At 44.2% G+C, this 25,945-nt stretch overlaps 1 protein-coding gene across 1 annotated transcript in view; it reads right to left on the reverse strand.

The window, feature by feature from the left end:
• The window catches only part of OSTF1 (osteoclast stimulating factor 1), a 60,887-nt gene that overhangs the window by 28,475 nt on the left and 6,467 nt on the right, over window positions 1-25,945 (reverse strand). Inside the window, exon 2 of the mRNA XM_040356160.1 lies at window positions 5,071-5,117. Coding sequence (XP_040212094.1) covers window positions 5,071-5,117 — 47 coding nt within the window. The remainder of the gene's footprint in view (window positions 1-5,070; window positions 5,118-25,945) is intronic.

Genomic DNA, 25,945 nt, shown 5'->3' on the forward strand with positions numbered 1-25,945 from the left:
CAACCGTGACGCGGCTTACGTGACGGGGGGGGGGGGGGGGGGGCATGTGGGGGGAGAGCTCGTTTTTGGTCAAAATGTCAATCACAGACATGTGAGGAAATTCCACTCCCGCGGGACTCGCAACGGGTGAATATGCTGTACAAAGGTATGTACTGCATCAAAAAAAAAAAAATAGCCTTAATCGTATTGTAATGTGGGGGGCCAGTGTAATAAAAAGTAGTTTTTAGGGTGAACCACCCCTTTAATGCATTCTATGCATTAAGGTGAAAAAACACCTGACCCTTCGAAAGTCCCGCGCTCGCCCCCGTCCTCCTCCTCGAGTTGATGCCCGGCCGTTGATTGGTTGCAGTGGATGGATTGAAAGCAGCGCAGCCATTGGCTGTCGCTGCTGTCAATCACATCCAATGACGCGGCACGCCCGCAACAGGTACACACCATGCTTGCTCGCATGTCTGTGTGTAGTTGTTGTGGGGAGGAGCCGTGACAGCCGCTGAGGGACCCCACGAAGACCAGGGTTGGGGCCACGGTGTGCAAAACGAACTGCACAGTCGAGGCAAGTATAACATGTTTGTTATTTAAAAAAAAAAAAATTCATTTACAACTCCCCGCTAGCTCCACAAAAACGGGCGGTGCTTTAGCAGCACTTCAGTGTGTTCAACCACAGTGTAAATAGAATTTGCCGGTTATTGACAGTCCTCCAACACTGACGGCGCATGAGGAGAGGAGAGCTGATAACCAGCAAATCCACACAGGGGACCTCTACACTGATAATCACGTTGTTCTATCAAAATAGCCAATTCATTGAGATCTCCAATTACGTCACTACCGCTTACTGACAACCATTAGTAATTAAAGAATTTGATGAATTGCTGTTTTTACACAATACCAGGAACGATGTACACTCAGGTACACGAAGATTTAAAATTTTTGACAGAACAGTGGACGAGGAGTAAAAAAAAAAAAAAAAAAAAAATTAATAAAAATGTCACCACCTGGAAGGCGGCCATTTTGTTGGTTTGTATGGGAGCAGACCAACAATGTCCGCTCATAATAGCGTGTACTGGAGTGTATACGGTTGCCTGGTATTTGGTATTGTGTCAAAACAGCAGTTTGAGGGAGAGGGAGAGGGAGAGGGAGAGGGAGAGGGAGAGGGAGAGGGAGAGGGAGAGGGAGAGAAATTGCTGCTCCAAGCAGGTCTCCTTTGGTTAAAATCTTCTTCTAGAAACCGAGGGTGCTGGCAATGCACATGGCAATTAAAAACATAAGATAATTAGGACAGCCGCACTCCAATCCAACGTAGCTTTATTGTAAAAAAAATAAAATGGAGACAGGCACTACAAATCACAGCCGACGCGTTTCACACTAACTTTAAGGTTTACTCATAGCTTATGATTGGAGAGCGAGATAAATTGCCAATTTGACAGGACAATGGCACTGATCACCAGTGCAGCCCCAGCAGTGTAAAAAAAAAAAAAATGATGCCAATCAATGGTTATTGGTGCTGCCTGTCAGTGCTCACCAGCACCACCTATCTGCAGCCTCATCGTGTCTCCTCATCAGTGCTGCCTTTATCAGTGTCCATCAGTGCAGCCTCATCAGTAAAAGGAGAAAAAAAGTTACTAATTTTAAAAATGATAGAACAACTTTTTATTTATTTTTAATTCAGTATTCTTTTGTTTGTTAAGCAAAATATAAAAAACAGTGGAGTGGTGGTTAAATACCACCAAAAGAAATTAGGGGAGAAACAATATCAAGCAAGTGGACATTGATGGTCAGACTTTAAGGCCAAGGAAGTATGGTTTTGTAAAAAAATATAATTTAATAGCATATAAATAAATTAGACAGGATATACATAAAATAAATAAGTTCAAGAAAAATTATCACAAATTCATCAACAACAGATGACCACTGTACATTCCTCCGAAGTCGCCAACGCACGTTTCGCCGTGGGGCTTCTTCAGGGCGAGGATGAGGAATATAGAGTTAGCAGAGAGATAGAAACTTATCTGCAATGATACAGTGTGGCATATTAATCAAACAAAGATATTAATCAAAATACAGAATTAAAATGAAATGAATAAAAGTGTCATAGTGTGTATTTACATGGCTGGTGGTCCCTCGATGGGTGCGTCCACGGGGCATATAAGAAATATACCAGGTCACATACATGCATGCACATACATGCACACACACACATGACACTCTTTCTCTCATGTGTGTGTGTGCATGTATGTGCATTTAGGCTTGTGCATGCATATACACATATGTAGGTTCTTAGTGTGTTTTCTTTGTTTTATCCCTCATCTTTATTATTTATTCCTATTTTTATTATAATTTTCTATATGGTATCTGTGTCTGCGCGTTGACAGCAGCTATAACAAGAATTCATATAGTATATTGAAATACTGCTATATGTATACATATATATTTTTGTCAACCAGATTTTCGATATATGGAAGCCTATGCCTAAAGCTTACCTTCCGACCTGGTATATTTCTTATATGCCCCGTGGACGCACCCATCGAGGGACCACCAGCCATGTAAATACACACTATGACACTTTTATTCATTTCATTTTAATTCTGTATTTTGATTAATATCTTTGTTTGATTAATATGCCACACTGTATCATTGCAGATAAGTTTCTATCTCTCTGCTAACTCTATATTCCTCATCCTCGCCCTGAAGAAGCCCCACGGCGAAACGTGCGTTGGCGACTTCGGAGGAATGTACAGTGGTCATCTGTTGTTGATGAATTTGTGATAATTTTTCTTGAACTTATTTATTTTATGTATATCCTGTCTAATTTATTTATATGCTATTAAATTATATTTTTTTACAAAACCATACTTCCTTGGCCTTAAAGTCTGACCATCAATGTCCACTTGCTTGATATTGTTTCTCCCCTAATATTATTACAGATGTGGCCCATGTGAGTGCTATCCTTGTGTTTCCACTTTAATTTTCTTCTTCCTCCCCCTACGCTCCTTTTTTTCTCTCCTTCTTTCCCCTTCCTTTCTTCTTTCCTATTTTCCTTTTCTCCTCTTTCTCTCTTTCTCTCTCTTTTCTTCTCTCCTCTCTACTCTTTCCCTAGGTTCTTTAACCAACCCCTCCCTTCTTTGAATCATTATACCACCAAAAGAAAGCTCTGTCTCAAAAAATGATACCAAGGAAGGTGCAGTGGCCAACAGTTCTGTATTCAGCAATGCTGAGCCTACACCCTTACCAGGCTCCGTGTCACTAAAGAGGCCCGCTGTATCCGCCTGTGTGATCAGGTCATGCAGCGATTTCGGTAACACGGTTTGATCAGACTCATCATTGCTGAGCCGTGCCAAGGATGAAGTGTCCAGTATTGGGTACATCCATTTCAAACAAATAAGGAAGCTTTCACATATACACTTGTGAGTGGTATTAAAAGCTTGTTTCTATGAAGGCCCTGATATTTAACATGAAAACAGTAACATGCAAAATACATCAAATTAAACAGAATGCAATAAAACATTTGCATCCGTGAAAGCTATGCAACAGTTTTCTTGCTATTCCTGTCGCTTGTGACCAATTCAGGCAGGTTTTATGTGCGACACTTTACATTCTTGTGCTATGACTGGGAAGACTTCATTAAAGTATTACTAATCCCACAACAGTAAATCAGTCTGTTAAAGTGGCTGTAAACCCTTTACAACCACTTTAACCTACAGGTAAGCTTACCTGAAAGTGCTTGAAATATCACCTCCACAGGAGATATTTACTATAATCACGGGCGCCGCTGTCTACGGCGTCCTTGAGGCCTTGCCGTCACTGCTGGCGAATGCGCGGGAGTGACGTCATCGCGGCTCTGGCCAATCAGAGCGCCGGAGTCGAGATACACGGAAGTAACCCCTGGGCAAGATGTTGGCTGCCCGGCGTTGTTAGAGGACGGCTGCAGGGGCTTCGATCGGAGGGGAGTATTACATAATTACATTATGAGTATAACATATTGAGCTAGTATGCCATGCATACTAGCTCATTATGCCTTTGTCTTGCAGGTGGAGTGGAGGTCATAGAGATGACTCTATCGTCGTGAGCCGGCCGATTCGTTCTCCGGGCCCCCGATGGCACGGGAGAGCCCGGAGAAGCACCGGGAGGGGTGACGGACATCCCATCCCGCTGCCTATAAGAACGATCAAGCGGCGGAACTGCCGTTATGATCGTTCTTATCGTGCAAAGAATCGCCAGCAGAAGACGGTGATATCTGAATGATGCCTGTAGCTGCAGGCATCATTCAGATATCACCGCACAAAGTCGAGGACGTCATATGACGTCCTCGGTGGGAAAGTGGTTAAGCATGCTTGTTATACTCGCTGTGGAATCTAAGGGGTTAACGTATTTCCTGATATTTTACAGAGCCAGGGGACAAGCTGCACATGCTCAGTTCAGTGTGTATTGCTAGAGAGATTTTTTTTATTTATTTCCTTGGAAGAGCATGTGATCAGCACAGGACCAATCAGCACTGCCCAGATAGTGGGTAAGGGGTTTTACATTCTCATAGGACAATGGTGGGAGAATGAAAATTTCTCCTACAAGACACTGATGGAAATCACAAGACTGTTCCAACTGCTGATGAAGAAAAAAAAAAAAAAAAAAAAAAAGGGATTTAGCAGTTTATATTTACTAAAGGAATTGCATTTCCATGTTATGTGTACTGTGGGAGACCAGATATAGTGAATGCAGGGTCCGGGGTTTAGTAACACTTTAAGAATGTTCGTTATAATAAAATAAAAAGGGTAGCAGAAGAGGTAACCAAGACTCCTTCCATATTGAAGTAAATTGCTTGGCTTGTGTAAGGATTGTGTCAGACAAAATTCTGTTTGAGGCAATTCTACACAGATTTATCTTAGCGACAGTTGCATTAAATCGGTCACAAGTTGCGCCATATGTTGCTCGGATGAGAGACAGTGCCTACAATACTCTCTATGAATTCCAGAGTTCTACGATTGCCCTAAATACAAACTACATATGGATTTTGTTGTTCCCATCACAAAAGTAAAAACAAGATTTTTGACAAAGGGCACCCGTAAGTATTAAAATTACCGTTCTTGGTTCAAACGTGTACATAGCCCGGAACACCTTGACTTGCCCTAAAAATAAAACAAAAACACAACTGTAAGAATTACTATTACACATGTCTCAATGTCCAAAGCATTGTAAAAAGATGCGCTCAGCACAGCTGTTGACATCTACACTTGAGATATAGACTTTATTATCATGTTTATTTAGATGTAATTTCCCAATAAACCAGGCCTCGACAAAATCCGGGTGCCCGGTCGCAATTGCGACAAGAAATTGTGACCTGGCGCAGCTTAGGGCTGCAGAAGGCCACGGCCTCAATTACCGGCCGGCGTGGGGCGCGATCGCGGCGGGCCCGCGCCCCCTGGTAATTGAGGACGCGGCTTTGCTGCCTTCTACAGGCCTCAGCTGCCTTCTGTGATCTGGCGCCATCTTGTGGTGGCCGTTGGCATTACAGGATACATTACAAGTAGCAAAACAGCAGTTCTAATGTGTTTTTTCATTGCCATCTCCTTCCCTCTAATTAGAACCCCCAAACATTATATATATTTTTTATTCTAACACCCTAGAGAATAAAATGGTGGTCGTTGCAATACTTTCTGTCACACCGTATTTGCGCAGCGGTCTTACAAGCACACTTTTTTTGGGGGGGGGGGAAAAAAATACTTTTTTTATATATAAAAGACAACAGTATGCGTTCGCTTCTGCGCGCAAGCTTGGCGGGACGGGGTGCGTTTTTTGGCTCCTAACTTTTTTAGCTGGCTCCTAGATTCCATGCAAATTTGTCAAACTACAGCTGTGTAATCCGAAATATATGTGAAAATGGTAAAACTATGTCTTTTACGCAATAAGAAAGATCCATAGGTCATATACAAAAAAAAAAAAAAAAAAAAAAAAGTTTTTATAACAAGTAAAGAAATGCATTTCTATCTAATTACTAAAGCTTGTAGCTAATATTCATTGAGAGCATTTAGTTATTTTTTTTTTTTTTTTTTTTTTGTATATGACCTAACTAAATGCTCTCAATGAATATTAGCTACAAGCTTTAGTAATTAGATAGAAATGCATTTCTTTACTTGTTATAAAAACTTTTTTTTTTTTTTTTTTTACATTTCGTCAGTTACTTCCTGGTTTCAGGCCTAGGCCAAAATATGTCATACATCCCAGGTGTTTTCAGGAGGGGAGGAGGGGGTTTCTCAGCTAAGCACACCGCCTGCCTGGCCTAAGGACTGGTTCACAACACATGCAGTCCAGTGCAATTTTATTCTGCATCAAAAACGCATGGACAGTGTTTAACATGGATTCCAACAACCCTAATTAAGACCAGTGAAGTGCGTTCTAGTGCAGTCAATAAAAGTAGAACATGTTGCATTTTTTTCTGTATAGAGAATACGTCGGGAACACAGCAAAATGCATCAAAAACACCCTGGAACGCACATATTCTTAACTGAGAAAAAAAAAAAAAAACACACACACACACACACACACACACACACACACACACACATCAAAATCATGCATGCAGGAATGCAGAAATTGTGTTGCGAACCACGCTAAGGCTCCATGCACACGAGACGCTGGTAAACGTGTGTTCAGAGGCATTTGGACAGCTTTTTCAACTGCCCCTGAACACATTCAATGTTATCCTATATGTCCATGCACACAGTCACGTTTTTCGGTAGTTGCGTTTATGCTCGTTTTTTCAGAAGCAAAAAAAATGGGTTCAGACGCAAAACGCCGCTGGTGACATGGCCAGGTGACGTGACAAGTGGACAATCTGCAACTTGTGGCAGGTGGCGTGGCAAGTGGACAATCCACAACTTGTGGCCAGGTGACCTGGCCAGTGCACAATCCACAACTTGTGACAGGCGACGTGGCCAGGTGATGTGGCAAGTGAACAATCCACAACTTGTGGCAGGTGACGTGGCCAGGTGATGTGGCAAGTGAACAATCCACAACTTGTGGCAGGTAACGTGCCTGGTGATGTGAACAGGTGATGTGGCAGGTGACATGGCCAGGTGACCTGGCCAGTGAACAATCCACAACTTGTGGCAGGTGACGTGGCCAGTGGACAATCCACAACTTGTGGCAGGTGACATGGCCAGTGGACAATCCACAACTTGTGGCAGGTGACATGGCCAGGTGACGTGGCCAGTGGACAATCCACAACTTGTGGCAGGTGACGTGGCAAGTGGACAATCCACAACTTGTGGCAGGTGACATGGCCAGGTGACGTGGACAATCCACAACTTGTGGCAGGTGACATGGCCAGGTGACGTGGCCAGTGGACAATCCACAACTTGTGGCAGGTGACATGGCCAGGTGACGTGGCCAGTGGACAATCCACAACTTGTGGCAGGTGACGTGGCAAGTGGACAATCCACAACTTGTGGCAGGTGACGTGGCCAGGTGATTTGGCAAGTGGATAATCCACAACTTGTGGCAGGTGACATGGCCAGGTGACATGGCCAGGTAACGTGGCAAGTGGACAATCCACAATTTGTGGCAGGTGACGTACTCACTCTGGTCTCACAAAATGGCTGAAATTCGCGGCAAAAACGGGCATTTTAAACGCAGTATTTTGCGTTTGAAAACGTGTGTTTATGAGTTTGCATCTGAACACATTCAATGTTATCCTATATGTCCATGCACACAGTCACGTTTTTCGGTAGTTGCGTTTATGCTCGTTTTTTCAAAAGCAAAAAAAATGGGTTCAGACGCAAAACGCCGCTGGTGACATGGCCAGGTGACGTGACAAGTGGACAATCTGCAACTTGTGGCAGGTGGCGTGGCAAGTGGACAATCCACAACTTGTGGCCAGGTGACCTGGCCAGTGCACAATCCACAACTTGTGACAGGCGACGTGGCCAGGTGATGTGGCAAGTGAACAATCCACAACTTGTGGCAGGTGACGTGGCCAGGTGATGTGGCAAGTGAACAATCCACAACTTGTGGCAGGTAACGTGCCTGGTGATGTGAACAGGTGATGTGGCAGGTGACATGGCCAGTGAACAATCCACAACTTGTGGCAGGTGACGTGGCCAGTGGACAATCCACAACTTGTGGCAGGTGACGTGGCCAGTGGACAATCCACAACTTGTGGCAGGTGACGTGGCCAGGTGACGTGGCCAGTGGACAATCCACAACTTGTGGCAGGTGACATGGCCAGGTGACGTGGCCAGTGGACAATCCACAACTTGTGGCAGGTGACGTGGCAAGTGGACAATCCACAACTTGTGGCAGGTGACATGGCCAGGTGACGTGGACAATCCACAACTTGTGGCAGGTGACATGGCCAGGTGACGTGGCCAGTGGACAATCCACAACTTGTGGCAGGTGACATGGCCAGGTGACGTGGCCAGTGGACAATCCACAACTTGTGGCAGGTGACGTGGCAAGTGGACAATCCACAACTTGTGGCAGGTGACATGGCCAGGTGACGTGGACAGTGGACAATCCACAACTTGTGGCAGGTGACATGGCCAGGTGACGTGGCCAGTGGACAATTCACAACTTGTGGCAGGTGACATGGCCAGGTGACGTGGCCAGTGGACAATCCACAACTTGTGGCAGGTGACGTGGCAAGTGGACAATCCACAACTTGTGGCAGGTGACATGGCCAGGTGACGTGGCCAGTGGACAATCCACAACTTGTGGCAGGTGACGTGGCAAGTGGACAATCCACAACTTGTGGCAGGTGACGTGGCCAGGTGATTTGGCAAGTGGATAATCCACAACTTGTGGCAGGTGACATGGCCAGGTAACGTGGCAAGTGGACAATCCACAATTTGTGGCAGGTGACGTACTCACTCTGGTCTCACAAAATGGCTGAAATTCGCGGCAAAAACGGGCATTTTAAACGCAGTATTTTGCGTTTGAAAACGTGTGTTTATGAGTTTGCATCTGCGTCTTGTGTGCATGGGGCCTAAGGGCAGATTAATTCTAGGAAGTAAATGCTACATGAATCATCTGCTTACTGAAGGTGGCAGCTACAAATGCTGTGGGAGAGGGGCATGGAGACACGTATGAATGGGTGAGATTGCTTTAACCACTTGACGACCATATGCTGTATAATATAGCGGCAAGGTGGCTCTCCTGTGCTGGATCACGTACCTAGTAGTGGTGGTAGAAGAGGTGGTCAAATACCACCAAAAAGAAAGCTCTATTTATTGGGAAAAAAAGAGACATCAATTGTATTTGGGTACAGAGTCGCAAGACCACGCAGTGCCATATCGCAAAAAAAAAAATATATATATCTGGTCAGGAGGGTGGGGGGGGGGGTGGGGGGGAGAATATTGAAGATGAAATAGTGTTTTCAGTTTGTGGTGCTCAGATAAAGTTTAGTCCCACTGATAACATTTCTCATTGTTTCACCCAACTTTGACAATGTAGCATATGCATGGTAATTGGTGACGTGTTCATATCCTTTTCTGTTAAGAAAAGGATATAATTGCAGAGATGCAGTGCTCACTATTACGTAAGACCTAATCCACGAACAACCTCTTTTCCATTAGGTCCACCGGTTGGTTTTTGAGGTGGACCTTTAGCGAAAGTTCCACGATAGTCTGTGGGCTGCCAGAAATCCCAATATTATTACTATTACTAAATATGTAAACGTTTGTGAACTCTATTGATGTTTCAAAGTGATGTGTGCCTGAACAGCATTTAGAATCCTGCTGGGTCCACCAGGTCCTGGGCCTGCACCGCTACCCTCTTTATTCATTTTCCAAGTTGTCTAGCAGAATGTTTCCTCAGGAACTGCCTAAAGAACAACCACACCCATGCCCTTAATGTGGAACTAAAGCTCAAAAACACACACACACACACACACACACACACACACACACACACACACACACAAAACGCTGACTAATCGGTCTGAAAGATTATAAAACTGCTGAGTGACCTTTGACTAAAATGCAGCTAAAATACTTTCCATTACTACAACCAAAAAATTAAGTGCAATAAATATAACGTTCTGTGTAAATACAATATTGTTTTACTGCAGCTGAAATGTTCCTTAGTGTGCAACTCTATGAATGCATGTGACCGATCACTTATGCCCACAAAGTGATGCAAGAATCAGTCATGACAGGAAATAAAACCTGTTGAGACATCTTTCCTGCACTCAAGGCCAGTTCCACCCCATATTCATTACAAGCTTAAGCCAAATTGCTTCAAATAGGCATGTATTACATGACATAATGGAGACACGATTGTTCCACAGGTATATTTTTATCTTCCATTGACTAGGCTGACCAGCAGTAATGTTAGTGTTCTGTATATATCATTAAATACAATCAGGAAGCAGCATTTGGAACAGGAAATCATCAGTTACACACCAGTACAGTAATTCATTAGAAAAGAAGCAGCTGGAAAAAAAAAAAAAAAAAAAAAAAAAAAAAAAAAAGAAAAAAGTTCCTTAAGGCCCCTTTCACACTGGGTCGTTTTTCGAGCGAAGCCTCATCTGCAATCCCAATCTGCTGGTAAAGCACCGCTAAGACCCTAACGTTTTAGGGCATTTTTGCAGTGCCTCAGTGTGAAAGGGTAAGACTTTTTTACAGCGCTTTCAATTCATTTCAATGGAGAGGGGCGTTTTTGGAGCGTTTTCTTTCAGCGCCCAAAAGCTGCTCCAAAGATGCTGCTTGCAGGACTCAGTGTGAAAGGGTCAATTGAGATTCATGGAGAGCATTTTATGAGCGTTTTAATAGCGCCATTTTTAATGCTAAAACGCTGTAAAAATGCTTCAGTGTGAAAGGGGTCTAAATGAGGAGGTGTAGAGACTGCAGGATCACAGTTGAAATGGCCTTAAGTAGTCATAGCCCACATGAGAGTGAAAAATAAAAATAAATAAAGAAAAAGACAAAACTCTGACCCTTTAACTTGCTGCTGCCTGCTACAACAAATGTATGTTATGCAAAAGGGAGGGCTCACATATGCCCACACCCAACAACACAGATATTGAGCCGTCATAGACAAAGGGTGGGAGCGCAGAGACCGAGCCGTCATAGACAAGGGGTGGGAGCGCAGGGACCGAGCCGTCATAGACAAGGGGTGGGAGCGCAGGGACCGAGCCGTCATAGACAAGGGGTGGGAGCGCAGGGACCGAGCCGTCAAAGACTAAATGAGCAGTAGCCAGTGGGACTGGCTCCCAATCATGTGACCACTGTGACAGCAAATCACAGAACCATGCTCAGCACCACAGCCCTCCCCTGTCAGAGAGACCTTACATGTTTCACTTTTTCAGGAGGCATTTGACAGGCACTGAACATCGAAATAACACTCTGAAAATGCCATACCACCTAGCTGCAACCGCTTGCAATACACTTAAATGCCTACCCAATGCCACAAGCTGCATGCCGTTCTTAGGTGGGTGGGGCAATAAAAAAAAAAAAATAACTCACCCGCTTGCCCCCTGGCCACCCATGTAAATGAGCCTTCTATTATGGGGCTGGAAGAAGTTATGAAAGGACTACAACTCCCAGGGGCCGACACACATATCAAACATGTAAGAAAACAAGTATAACCATCAGCCTCTTTGCCTTACTCATGCCTTTTCTACCACTACAAAACTACAATATAGAACGTAAAAGATTAGGCCTGGTTTGCAGAAACTCACTACAGTCCATTTAACATGGTTTCTTATGGGACACGTTCACATCTATGCTTTTTTTTTTAGCTGCTGCGTATTTGGAAAGGGTCAGGGACTTTCTTAAATGCAAAATGGTGCGTTTTTGTTTAAATATACTTCAATGGAGAAGCTGCAGAAAAGCATGCATGTGTTTTTTCCCCCCCACTTTTTTGATGTGCGTTTCGGTTTTTAATCTGCTCTACAACAAAGTGGTAAACAAAAAAGCCTAGAAAACGCAAAATGGAAAACAAAAAAAAAAAAAAAACGCACCACACACCAAAAATAATAATAAAGCGTCAAAGACGGAAAATGCATTGCACCAGGTGAGAACCAGGCCACATCTAAACTTTAGCTTTAACCCAAAAAGATGAGGACAATGAAAGTTGTTGGAGGAAAAACCTACATACAGTAATGGTATATATCCAATCCATATAGTAATCACACTGGTATACATCTAAATCAATGTAAATATTCCAAACACCTCCTGTCAGTGAGAATCCACTCTCCTCCTTTTTCTTTCCAGTGCAACAAAGGTGCATGAAAATTATTCCCCTTTAAATCCTATGTAATTGCGCTGTGTTTGAGCTGCGTTTTGGAAAGTGCTGCATACTGCATCTTTTCAAAACCTCACCAAAAAAAAAAAAAAAAAATGCACCTTCTATTGCAAGTCAATAAATATGCATCTGTGTTTTTTTGTGTGCGTTTGAGTCACATGTCCATGTTTTATCGCTGCATGCTGGGAGTCAGGAAACCAGAAAGCACACACAAAAAAAAAAAAAAGCATCATTTTTTTATTGCCATTGAGGCTCATTTGACATATATGCAAATCGGATGCATTTTAAACGGCATCTGATTTGCATGACATGTGAACCAGTCCAGCTTTCAATGGAGCTGGTTCACATATGTAGGCTGGTTGTGGTGCAAATTTAAAGAGGGTTCTGTGCATTTTTCAGTCCAGTTCAGCTGCAATTTCAGTGTCAAATTCACACCTGAATCGCTGAATGGAAATCGCACCTGACTGCAGTGAAAGCGGACCCGCATATAGGTGAACCCAGTCTAAGGCCCCATACACACGGGAGGATTTATCCGCGGATACGGTCCAGCGGACCGTTTCCACGGATAAATCCTCTCGAGGATTTTCGCGGATTTCCATGCGATGGAGTGTACTCACCATCGAATCGAAATCCGCGCCGAAATCCTCTGGCGATGACGTGTCGGGCCGTCGCCGGGATTATGACGCGGCGACGTGGTCATATAAGGAATTCCACGCATGCGTCGAATCATTACAACGCATGCGGGGGATCCCTTCGGACGGATGGATCCGGTGAGTCTGTACAGACCAGCGGATCCATCTGTTGGGATGGACTCCAGCAGATAGATTTGATAGCATGTCATCAAATATTTATCCGCTGGAAATCCATCCCAGGGGATAAATATCCGCGGAAACAGATCCGCTGGAGTGTACACACCATAGGATCTATCCGCTGAAACCCATTCGCTGGGATTTTTCAGCGGATGGATTCTATCGTGTGTATGGGGCCTTAGAGCTGTTTATATGGCTATCAGTATCCTTTGGAGGAGATTTCCCCTCACGTCTTTTCAGGGCTCGATGTAGGGAGAAATCTCTCCAACGACGACACACAAAAAACATTTTAGTGAAGGGAGACCGGGTTAGAATTTCAAAACAACATTTTTATTGCAATCCATGTCTTCCAGGACCATTCATGAGCACAACCCTTATGGGCCAACATAGTGACAGGGAGCTAAAAATCTCCCCAGAGGAATCACAGTGAGTCATTGTAATTGTTCCCCACTCCATGCAAAACAAAAAGGCTTAAAGCGGAAGTTCCGCGGGAAAACTTTTTTTTTTTAAATACGTTTTTGTAACGCTGATGGTACAAAGAAAATTGTACTCACCAATCTCATCATCGCAGCCGCTAGCAGGACGATATCCCCCAAAAGTAGATTTTATAAAAATTCATGATGGACATTGCCATCTTAACTGCGGGCACTCTGAAGCCCTCCTGTACGATCTTCCGGGATGCGGGGAATGCCGTTAGTTACAATGGGCGAATTGTATCCGCCCCCGGTCACATGACCGGGTGAAGAGTCATGTGACGTTTGAAATCTCTTGAGATTTCTCCTCTGGCTGCTGAAAGGAATAGTGTCTCGTCATCGTGAAGAGACACACGTGATAGATCCCATAATCCATTGCGGTGCAAAGCGACACGCCCAGTCCCGCAACCCTAGAACCAGGAAGTGCCTGGTTCGAGGAGCCATAAACAAGGTATGGACATTTTTAGAATTTTTTTCAATAGCGAAATCGTTATGTACATCGGGGGGACTTGAAATTCATACAAAGTGACAAAAATCGGGTGAACCTCCACTTTAAAGTGGTTGGAAATCCTTACCTATACCCAGTGAAGTGACTGTCCTCAGGTGATACACACAGAGTAAACAAAGCCTCCTATATAAGTTGTATGTTTACCTCCAATCTTCTCCTCTCTGCATCTATTAAAAATCCAGAAATTCTACAGCTAGTCTGAGCATTAGGAAAAAAAAAAAAAAAAAAAAGGGGGAAGGGGGGCCGAGAGCTAAAGTTAGGATACTTTCACACCGAGGCGCTTTGCAGGTGCTATAGCGCTAAAAATAGCGCCCTGAAAGAGCCTCGTCTCTCACTCCATTGTAAAAGCCTGAGGGCTTTCACACTGGAGCGGTGCACTGGCAGGACGCTCAAAAAAGTCCTGCCAGCAGCATCTTAGAGGCTGCATACACCACTCCTACAGAGCCCCTGCCCATTAAAAATCAATGGGCAGTGCCGCCGAACCGCCGTTGAGGGTGGTTTTAACCCTGTGGCCCAATGAGCAGCGCCGCAAAAAACGGTAAAGCGCAGCTAAAAAATAGCGGCGTTTTACCGCCGACGCCGCAGTGTAAAAGTAGCCTTACGATCGGAAATTCCGACAAGAAATCCGTGTCTGACAGAATGTTGGCTCAAACTTGTGTTGCATACACACGGTCACATAAATCTTGTTGGAAATTCCGACCATCAAGAGCGCAGTGACGTACAATGAGCCGAGATCATTGAAGTTCAATAGGCAGTTCGGCTCTTCTGCTTGATTTTTTTGCGCGTCGGAATTGCATGTTGGAGAGAAGAGGATAAGTATAAGAGAATGAAACTTTTAGTGGGAGCCAGGGGGAAAAGAATAACTGTGGGATAGAAGGAAGTGGGAGTAGGAGAATTAAACTGCCAAAGGGAATCAGGGGGAGGAGAATGAGAGTAGGAGAAGGAGACCGCCAGTGGGAGGCAGAGGCAGAATAGACTGCCAGAGGGTAGAGTAGAAAGGATCGTGGGAGAGAAGAGGATGAGAGTAGGAGGATAAGACTGCAGGTGAGAGTTGGCCGGAGGAGGAATGACTGCAGGAGAGAAAAAGGAGTACAAAAGAAGGAGACTGCCAGTGGAAGCCAGGAGAACAGGATTGACCACAGTAGAGAATAGGACAAGAAAATACGCTTGCCTGCAGAGGTTTGGGGGGGGGGGGGGGGAGGAAAGATCGTAGGAGAGACAAGAATGAGTACCACAAAGACTCCCAGGGAAGGTGGGTGATCCAGCCAGTAAAACACTTTCTGTCGTAGGGTGTCTCCACTCTCGATGGAAAAAGCAATGGAGATGCCTTTGAACAGAAGTATTGGCAGTCTGTGGAGAGGCTAGTTTTAGCTGTACTAGGAGACATGCCTTGTTTCCACTGAACAGAACGGTTCGGGTCAGTAGATTTGGAATGGTTTAGAACGGACCGGTCTATTCTCGTGAGCGTTTCCACCGCAAATCGGACCGTCGGGACCATACAGGATTTAGAAAAAATGGCTAGCGCGTCCACCAATCAGTGGAATGTATTGCATCTCCGCCCTAATGGAACCGTTCCATTTTCTATGGCCCCACATCTGAAGCAGGACCCAGAATGGTCTGGTCCGGTTCGGTTTTATGGCACACTTTCATAATGGAAACACCCAAAATAGCGTACCGATCCGCTCAGTGGAAACGAGGCATAATGGACTTGACAACAAATTAATAAAAACAAAGCAGAACTCCAGCTAACATTTTACGTGGTTACAGCACCATGCCACTTTTGCTGGACAGCTTGGTCTGTTAAAGGAAGATGAAATTAAGACTTACTTACTTAAAAATTAAAATAAATGAAGGCAACCACCAAAAAAAAAAAAAATGGAATTTCACACAAAAAAAGGGGAAGTTCTGCTTTAAGACCCTATTCTGCAACAATTGGCATATGATTTATTTGGGGGTAAAGCAGATGCCTAGTTCTCCTCTCCCTTCCCACAGTCTTCTGGGACACATCACAGACGATTGCAGGACTATTCACAAAGCACAACGCGGCAGCCAGCTGTGAAGCCACAAGCCGCCCACAGTTAAGATGCTGATGCGAGGAACCCAAAGGCTAGTAAAGAAATAGCCCGGAAGAGGACAGCGCTGGATCATCCCTGGACAAGGGTCCTGTTCTTAAAAGTCAGCAGCTACAGGAAATTGTAGCTGACGACTTTACGTTTTTGTTTTTTTTTTACAGCAAAGAACCTCTTTTAAAAAAAAAAAAATAAAAAAAAAAAAGGGGGACTGGTAAGCTGCAAATTCCTTACATTTCTGTTTTTGGGGTTTAATACCACATTAATACTGTGATCATTTCAAGCCATAGTGATTAGCATAAGTTAATGGGAGGCCACTGCTCCTACAGATAATTGCGGTTGCTCGCATGTAAGCGCTCATGCAGTGATCACATACAGCCAGTGTCCAGGGCTGATCACCCGCATGTGATCGCTGCATGAGCGTTTTACATGTGACCAACTGTAAGAGCATCAGCCTCCCATTTCTTTTGATCGGGCTGCCTCCCACAGCCAATCGTGGGGAAACCCTGCTGGGATTCTCATGTTTAATTGGTGTTGGATGCGTTTGCAGGTGTGAATGCACCCTAAGGCTGGGTTCACACTACTACACTACTTTCATCCTACTTTGCTCTGTGTTCAATGTTTCCCTATGAGAGCGTCTTGTAGCGTCCTACACAAGTCGGTCCGACTTTGAAAATGCTCCCTGTACTACTTTTGGTCCTACATTGATCCGACTTCAGGCCCATTGAATATCATTGAAGTCGGACCAAAGTAGTATCCGGTTCATGAAAGTAGGATGGATGTAGGACCAATGTAGGATAAATGTAGGACCAATGTAGCAGAGCAAAGTAGGATGAAAGTAGTGTAGTAGTGTGAACCCAGCCTTATGCTGGTCATAAATCAATCTCCGCCGTTTCAGCAGGAACTGGCTGATTTGAACTGTGTATGGAAAGGATGAAATGTACCAAGTTAAGTGATCAATCAACTTGATAACAACCAGCCTGCTGGATTTTACTTGTGATCATCACTAGTGGCTGTTATAGTTGAAAGCAATAATCATGGTCTTCCCCAGAAAGGGATGGCTCCCCCCCCCCCATCAACACTGACTGTGCTGATGGTAGAATCAACCTATTTTTTTTCCCTGCAACATGTGGTTGCAGGAAAGAAATTTGCATATCCTGCATGGCCTGCCTTAAGGGGGTTGTAAAGGTTTGTTTTTTATTTTCTAAATTGGTTCCTTTAAGCTAGTGCATTGTTGGTTCACTTACCTTTTCCTTCCATTTCCCTTCTAAATGTTTTTTTTTCCCTTTGTCTGAATTGCTCACTTCTGGTTTCTCCTCAGTAAGCTTTCCACCATCATCCGAGCGGTGGAAAGTCATTTAGACCAGCTTACTGAGGAGAAACAGGAAGTGAGAAATTCAGACAAAGAAAAAAACAAAGAAAAAACAAATTTAGAAGGGAAATTGAAGGAAAATCTAAGTGAACCAACAATGCACTAGCTTAAAGGAACCTATTTAGAAAATAAAAAATAAACCTTTACTTACCTTTTCCTTCAATTTCCCTTCTAAATTTTTTTTTCTTTGTTTTTCTTTGTCTGAATTTCTCACTTCCTGTTTTTGTCCCCTTTCTATTTTTCACTCTACTTTATTCCATTTTATTTCAATTCAGTTTAATTTCATTATTATTATTTTTTTTTTCTCTTTTTCCCATTTTTCTACCTCCCATTTTTTCTTTCCCATCTTCTCCATCTTTCCTTCCTCCTTTTGTTTTTTCACCTCCCTTTTTCTTTCCTGTTGTCTCTCTCTTTCCTTTTTTCTTCCTTTCTTTCCACTTTTTCTTTTATTCTGCTTATTCCCTTCTCCTCTTTTTTTCCCTCTCTTCACCACTCTTTTCCTTCTTCTAGTCAATAATTTCTCTTTCCTCCCCTTTCCCTTATTCTGGACCCGCGGTCCCCCCTCCCCCTCCCTCACTTTTTCAACCTTGTCACTCATCCCTCGCTAAAATCCCCCCCCCCCTCCTTTTCCATCTTTATCCCCCATCCCAACCATTCACCCACTAGTCTTCCACTCGCACCTGGTGTCCCATTCTACTAATAATACCCACCATAATTAAATTAACCTTACCCTATAGAGCTCGTCTGCATTAACCCCCACGTGCGCCACAGGGGGACTGCCCGACCCAGCACATGATCGTTTTGGCCAGTAAAGGTGAGCAAGTTTTCTTGACTCTCCTGCAGAATGCAATGCTGATTATTATATACTTTCTCTTTTAATGTTTAACTCTAAAGTACACATTGCTTGTTTTTCATTATATACCTTACCTGTATTTTCTAGAAATTCTCCTGAAGAAGCGGTTTTATACCGCGAAACCGGTTGAGATCAATGGCTCCACCGATTAGATAACAATGGTCTTGCTACCCATCTGATTTGTGGGGTTTGTCCCAAATGACTTTTATCTTTGTATTTTTGTATATTGTCAAATAAATATTCACATATTTTTATAAACCTTGTTTCCCTATCAGTGCCTCGAAAATCCCAATCCCATTTTTTTCCCCCCTTTGATCTGTGGTATGAATTACCAATCGGCCTCAAGCAGCCCTTTTTGATTCTACCCACTTGGTCTCACTATTTACACTGTCTGGAGAGTGAAGATCACACCAGTTCCTGCTGCTTGCCGCTGGAAAAAAGGAGGAGGTGCCGAGGTGGGTGGGGACAGCAGTGCTGCACTAGGCGCAGGCCTCGCTCCCGGTCTCACTGTCAGAGAAAATTGTCACTGGTTGCAAGATGCAAGGCAGCGCTGGCCCTAGCAACCAGTTCCGGAAATGTAGTTATTAGTTAGTAAGGGGTGGCTGTGTCCTCTATTTCATTCCGGGACATTGTATTGTCCCAGAATGAAGGTGCCCGGAACCCAGGACAGACATGTCAATTGTGGGACAGTCCCAGGCAATCCGGGACACGTGGGCACCCTAGTGAGGAGGCTCCATCATGGTATCCTTCATTATAGATTCATGAGATTTTACTAATGAAGTGGGCACTACGATTGGAAGTTGTTCTGACAACAGAGCAGCATGAACATTCAGCCTTCCAGGCACCTAATATTTATATTTTTACAGTGGCGTGTACAACACATGTACCAAGAAATGAAAGTAACACACTGCAAACTTTCAAATCCTCCAACACAAACTGGAAATGGACATGTTACTCAATCGCACATTACTGACATAGCTAACATACATCTCATCAAAAATTCTATTATAGCATGATTGCTTCTGTGCTCACTATTCCAACTACTTTTTTTTTATTCGGTGATGCTTTACGGATTTTTTATTTTTTTTATATAATATATTAAAAAAGTCCCGAAACTCGTGCACATGCTTAGTATCGGCACCGGTATCAGTGCAACCCTACTTGATAGACATGGAGCCACTTGTTAAACTCTGCACCCAGGAGTTAAAAATGCTGCGGCAATGTGAACAGCCCCGCCTGGCTGTTATTTTAAAGTTCAAGCGGGCGGCTGTGGGGTTTTTCCCACCCTCTAACTGCCCAATTGAAAGAGACCCAAAAGTTGGACTAACCCCTTAAAAAAGACTCATGAGCATTTTTACGTATAGTAAAATTTTTAGGCTAGGTTTACACTGATTCCCGCACGCACCTACGACCACTCTCAGTCAAAAAGCACTGCTCTTTAAAATTGTGCAGCGCTGCCATTCATTCTTAAAGTGGTAGTAAACTCTCATTCACTAGTTTTCCTCACGTAAAGCAGTCTGAATTAAAATTACATATTCGTATCATACTGTTCCAACTTGCGCTCTTAACCTCCCTGGCGGTATGATTCTTTCAGAAAAAACATGCTGAAAGCGGTACCATTATTTGCAAGGAAATTTGGCGTTTTATATTGTAGGTCTGTAATTTTTAGAAATAACTCACTTAAATCTGACCAAACAAGAATCTAATAGGCATCCCGGGTATGACATTTTTTTAAAAACAAAATGATAAATTATAATATAATAAACAATTATAAATAATTATAACAAATAATAATATAATTATAATAAAAATTATTCAATAATGTAATCAAATCAAAATCACTGAAATTTGCTCAGTTGCAGAATTGTTGCTGTCATTATTTTTTTTTTTTTATGACGAATTTCCCCACAAATCGCTATCGCACAATTCTGCAAGTGATTATAATTTATTATCGCTGTTTTTTAGCTGATCTAAAACTATTTTTGACATAAAGGGACACTTTTGGTTGCTATGGACAATCTACAGTTTGCAGGGAGAAAGAAACGTTTTTATTATATAAAATGACATGCATGACACAGGGCAGACCACTAGGGACAAGGGGTGGGTGTTTTTTTTACATACAGTACTGTAATCTATAAGATTACAGTATACTGTATGTAAAGTGTTTGTTTACTTTTTTGAATTTGGCGCCGTTCTCCGTCCCCGTGCGTCGTAACGTCGCAGGGAACGGAGATCGGCGTCACACGGAGGCACTGTGTGAATCGAGCGAGGTCCCGCTCGCTCGCACAGCGCGGTGGCATCGCTGGATCCAGGGACAAGGTAAGTAAACCATGCCTGTGGATCTAGCGAGGCAAGCCCGAGTCTGACTCGGGGTTACCGCTCGCAGCAGGAAAATCTAACCCCGAGTCAGACTCGGGAATACCGCCAGGCAGGTTAAGTAGTAATAATATAAAAAAAAAAAAAATAGCCAGCAACTTCAATCCGTAAGAAATATTTATTGGCACATATAGGAAAACAAAAAACAGACGCGTTTCCGCTGAAGAGCCTTGGTTACAGTGACCAAAGCTCATCAGCCGAAACGCGTCTGTTTTTTGGAGTTGGAGGACACCCTTGCCTGGGCACCCACCTGTGGACTCCGCATTCACTGCCAGTTTGTATTGCCCTGTTTAGAGCGTGCACCTTTCCGTAAGTAGCAATCACCCGATGTATTCTTCAATGACCACACCTGCGCATGTGCAATTTGGGCCCCCATTTACAGGATGATCTGTGTGCCGTCGGCAGGGCCGGACTTACCATTGGCCTTGACTGGGCTCAAGCCCAGGGGCCCCACCCAATAGGGGGCCCCCTTTAAAAAAAAAAAAAAAAAAAATTTTTTTTTTTTTTTTTTTTTTTAGGGGTCCGGAGGCCCCCAGGGCCCCGGACGGCAACCCACCTTTTTTTTATTTATTTTTTGTAAAAAAATGTTTTTTTTATATATTTTTTATTTTTATATATATAATATAATATATATATATATATATATATATATATATATATATATATATATATATATATATATATATATATATATATATATATATATATATATATATATATATATATATATATATATATAATTTTTTTTTATTATTATTATTAAAGGGCCCAGGGGTCTCCAGGGCCCCCGGATGGCAACCCACCTTTTTTATTTTTTTATGAAAAAAAATACATTTTTTTTATATATATATATATATATATATATATATATATATATATATATATATATATATATATATATTTTTTTTTTATTAAAGGGCTCAGAGGTCCCCAGGGCCCCATGTGGCAACCCCCCCTTTTTTATTTTTTTTATAAATGTTTATTTTTTTATTTATGTTTATTTTTTTATTTTTTTTTATTTTTTTATTTTTTATTAAAAGGCCCAGAGGTCCCCAGGGCCCCCGGGTTTGGCAACCTCCCTTTTTTTATAAATGTTTTTTTTTATTATTATTAAAGGGCCCAGAGGTTTATTTTTTCATTTTATTAAAAGGCCCAGAGGTCCCCAGGGCCCCGGATGGCTACATATATTTATATATATTTGTTTTCTTCTTTATTTCCTCTTTTTTTTGTAAAGGCCCCCACGCTTCTCAATTTCAGGCGGCAGCACCCCCCCCCCCAGGTTCTCTGCTTCAGGGGGCCCATGCCTTAAGCTGTGCAAGGGGCCCCAAAGTTCCTGATGGCGCATCCCTGTGGGACTTTCCCGCACAGACAGCTTCTTCCCGCAGTCCCGCAAAAGGGTTAATTTTCCCGCACTGCAAGAGGAGGAGGCAGCACGGAAGCAGGAGGAACCGGAGTGGTGTGTGGAGGACTGTGGCTGCTGAAGGGAAGAAAGCCGACAGCCGGGCTAATGACAGTCTGTGGCCCCGGCTGTTGGCACAGGTGAGAGGCACTCCCCCCCTCAACAAGTGCAAAATCCCCCCCCCGCTCAACAACTTTAATGCGCTCCCCCCGCTCAACAACTTCAATTCGCTCCCCCCCGCTCAACAACTTCAATTCCCCCCCCCCCCCCGCTCAACAACTTCGATCCCCCCCAATTCTAGGCTCCAGGGGGCCCCTTCAACACTCAAGCCCAGGGGCCCCCACCACCCTAAGTCCTGCCCTGGCCGTCGGTCTATTCATCCTAATGCCATGCCTGTATCATCAGCAGGTAATCTTGCAAGATTGCGGATCCATTCAGACTTTCCTGATACAACCCCCGTGGACGTGTAAACAGGACCACTGCGCATGCGCGAGATGACTCGGAGGAAAGGATGGAAGTACCCTGCCGGGACGAATTGGCAGACAGGAGATAAGATGCTGCTGGCTTCAGCTGAGATACAAAGAAAAGAAAATACACAGGCAAATAAAGAATAAACATGGTAGGGGGATAAATTGAACTATGTAAGCCAGAATTTACTACTGCTTTAGTCCTTGTTCACACTTATGCATTTTTTTAGCACCTTTCCAGTTTTGCAGAAACACACAACAGCCCATTTAACATGGTTTCCTATGGGTCACGTTCACATCTGCGCATTTTATGGAAGGGGCCAGGCACTTTTTTTCTGGTTTTTGGTTCCATAGACTTCAATGGATCAAAAACGTGTATTGAAAAATGCACCCGGAATATGCAAACTGCAACCTGCATAGGTGTGAATCAGGCCTTAATGGCACCCCCACGCATCTAAAAATGCAGCGCACCCACACAGCGTATACTGACTTGCCAATCATTATTAAAAGGATAGTTTGTAAAATCCATGCTTTTTACATCTGTCAATGAAGGGTTTTGAGTAGGGCTGCAACTAACAATTATTTTCATTCTATACGCGGACGACGCCCTGATTTACCTCGACGGTACGGAGCGGTCCTTTGTCTCCCTGATGAGGGTGGTGGAGGAATTTGGGAAGGTCTCCGGGTTAAAAGTTGGTTGGGAAAAATCGGTTGCATTCCCTATAGGCCCTATGCTTGATTATTCCTACCTCTCAAGGTCCAAAGTGTCCATTCAACCTACCTTTAAATACTTGGGGATAAATGTTAACGCAGACCTGTCTTCCTACGAAACTCTAAATCTTACCCCAATTGTTACACACATGGAGACTAGGCTCAAAACCTGGACCTCCTTGCCGCTTAACCTTATCGGCCGGGTGAACATTTTCAAGATGATTTACCTACCAAAATTTTTATATGTGTTTCGGGCATCCCCAATTTTTTTGTTAAAGAAACTTTTTAAAAAACTTGACTCGATCCTTTTCACCTTTTTATGGCAGGGATCGAGCCCTCGCTTGGCCAGGGCCTCTCTCCAGGCGCCTAAGCTGGAGGGGGGTCTGGCTTGCCCTAACCTACGTCGGTATTTTATAGCGTCTCAACTAACGTATGTCTATGATTGGTTCCTGGAGGCCTCCCCATCATGCTCCACTGCTCTACTGACTGCTCAAGTGGGCTCCAGGGACTCGTTGGTCGATGACCTTCTCAGGTCAAAGGCGGGACGATGTTCCCGTTACGCTCCGTCAGAGGTGGGCTGGTTGGCGTGGCACGAGGGCAATGGCTTGCTCACTGACTCAGGCGGGGTATCTCCTAGGGCCCCCCCTATGGTATAATTCAAATTTCCCTGAGCTCCTGGGCCATCCCGACTCTGGGTGGTGGACCCAGGTTGGGATCACGCGTGCTTCCCACATTTTTATCAATGATCGGTTTCTCTCATTTGAGGAATTGCGGGCTCGCAATGGGGTACAGGCGAAATTTCTATTCAGATACATGTCCCTCCGCCATGCGGTTCGGGCACAGTTTGGGGGTCTGGCCCAGGGGCTTACAGAATCGCCTCTGGAGGCTCTCATGTCCTACTCAGATATAGAGAAATTGGTCACAACGTTCTATACACGCCTACAGTCAGTGGGGGTTACACCCTTTCAAATTGCTCAAAGGAAGTGGGAGGTGGATATTCCGGGGCTGTCCGAGGAGGGGTGGGAGGAGGCCTCGGAGGCGTGCTTCCTTGATCTTATAGGCTCTAATGATCAATACATACAATTCAAGTTCATCCACCAGTTGCACTATACCCCTGCCAGGTTGGCTCGTATGGGTCTGAATCCCTGTGCTTCCTGCCCCAGGTGTGACTCCACCGAGGCCAACTATTCACATATGTTTTGGTCATGTCCAGCTGTTTTATTATATTGGAGGGAATTATTTTCTTTTTTCAACGACACTTTACACATCTCTGTTCCCCTCGCCCCGGAGACCGGATTGTTGGGGGTGCTAAATGACTCTGTACCTACCACCCATGCTCGAACTTTAATACGAATTGTGCTATTCTATGCCAGGAAACTGATTTTGTTACATTGGAAGAGTGCCTCTGCCCCGAATACCCAAATGTTGTATCGTATGGTGAATAAGGTATTACCTATGTTTAAGTGTATATATAAGGGTAGGGCCTGTCCCAAGAAGTTTTACAAGATTTGGCAGCCCTGGTTGGACATAGCGGACTCCTTTTGGGGAGATACCCCTCTCTCTCAGCCATAACTGGCTGTGGGCGGGGGGGGGCTCCGGGCGGCCTGGGCTGGGGTGTGTGTGTGTGGGTGGGAGGGGTCGGGAGGTCAGTATGAGTGAATGTGGGTGAGAGTTGGAGTGAATGTTGGCGGTGTATGATATTTCATGTTTCTATCTGTTCCTTTTGCTGACAGCCAAATGTTTGCGCCGGTGGACCAGCTTGGGCTCAGGCTGGGTCACCTGGCGACAAATTACCCCTCCGTTGAGGGACTGGTGCAGCTATGTTCCGGGAGGGGACGGGACATGGGGGTTTGAAATGTTTGTTTCTATGCCACCTCATGCTGACTTTGTGACAACCAATGTTCCCTTTCTTCCTTTCCGGAAGTGTATGTCAAAGTAAAACTAATAAAAATTGTTTTAAAAAAAAAAAAAAAACAATTATTTTCATAATCGATTAATCGGCCGATTATTTTTTCGATTAATCGGATAAAATCAATAAAAAAAAAACGTAATGTGGAATTTTTCGTTTATTTAACAGTAATAATGAAAAAACTGAGTGTTGCACTCAAATGGCAGATTAAAAAACATTTAACATTACACAACTTTGCAGCAGTACTGTTCCTCCCGGGACTGCCAATGCTGGGGCACTGTTCCTCCCGGGAACACCAATGCTGGGGCACTGTTCCTCCCGGGAACGCCAATGCTGGGGCACTGTTCCTCCCGGGAACGCCAATGCTGGGGCACTGTTCCTCCCGGGAACGCCAATGCTGGGGCACTGTTCCTCCCGGGAACGCCAATGCTGGGGCACTGTTCCTCCCGGGAACGCCAATGCTGGGGCATTATTCCCCTCCCAGGAGCACCAATGGGGCACTATTCCCTCCCTCACCCAGGAACACCAATGATGGGGCACTACTATTCCACCCACCCCCCGGAACACCAATGATGGGAGTTAGGAGGATGGGTAATTGTTATAGGAATGCATGTCATGTACTCAAACTAGACAGGTAGGTTTTTCTACCTTTCACAGACAGTGCAGCTCGGCTCTCCTCACCGCTGCTTCTAGCCTTTGTTCTCTCGAGGCAGCAGCAGGCGGGGCTGAGATAAGTGGGGAGCTGACGTCAGAGGAGAGCCAAGGAGA

The sequence above is a fragment of the Rana temporaria genome, chromosome 1 (genome assembly GCF_905171775.1).
Source record: "Rana temporaria chromosome 1, aRanTem1.1, whole genome shotgun sequence".
In the NCBI taxonomy this organism is placed as follows: Eukaryota; Metazoa; Chordata; class Amphibia; order Anura; family Ranidae; genus Rana; species Rana temporaria.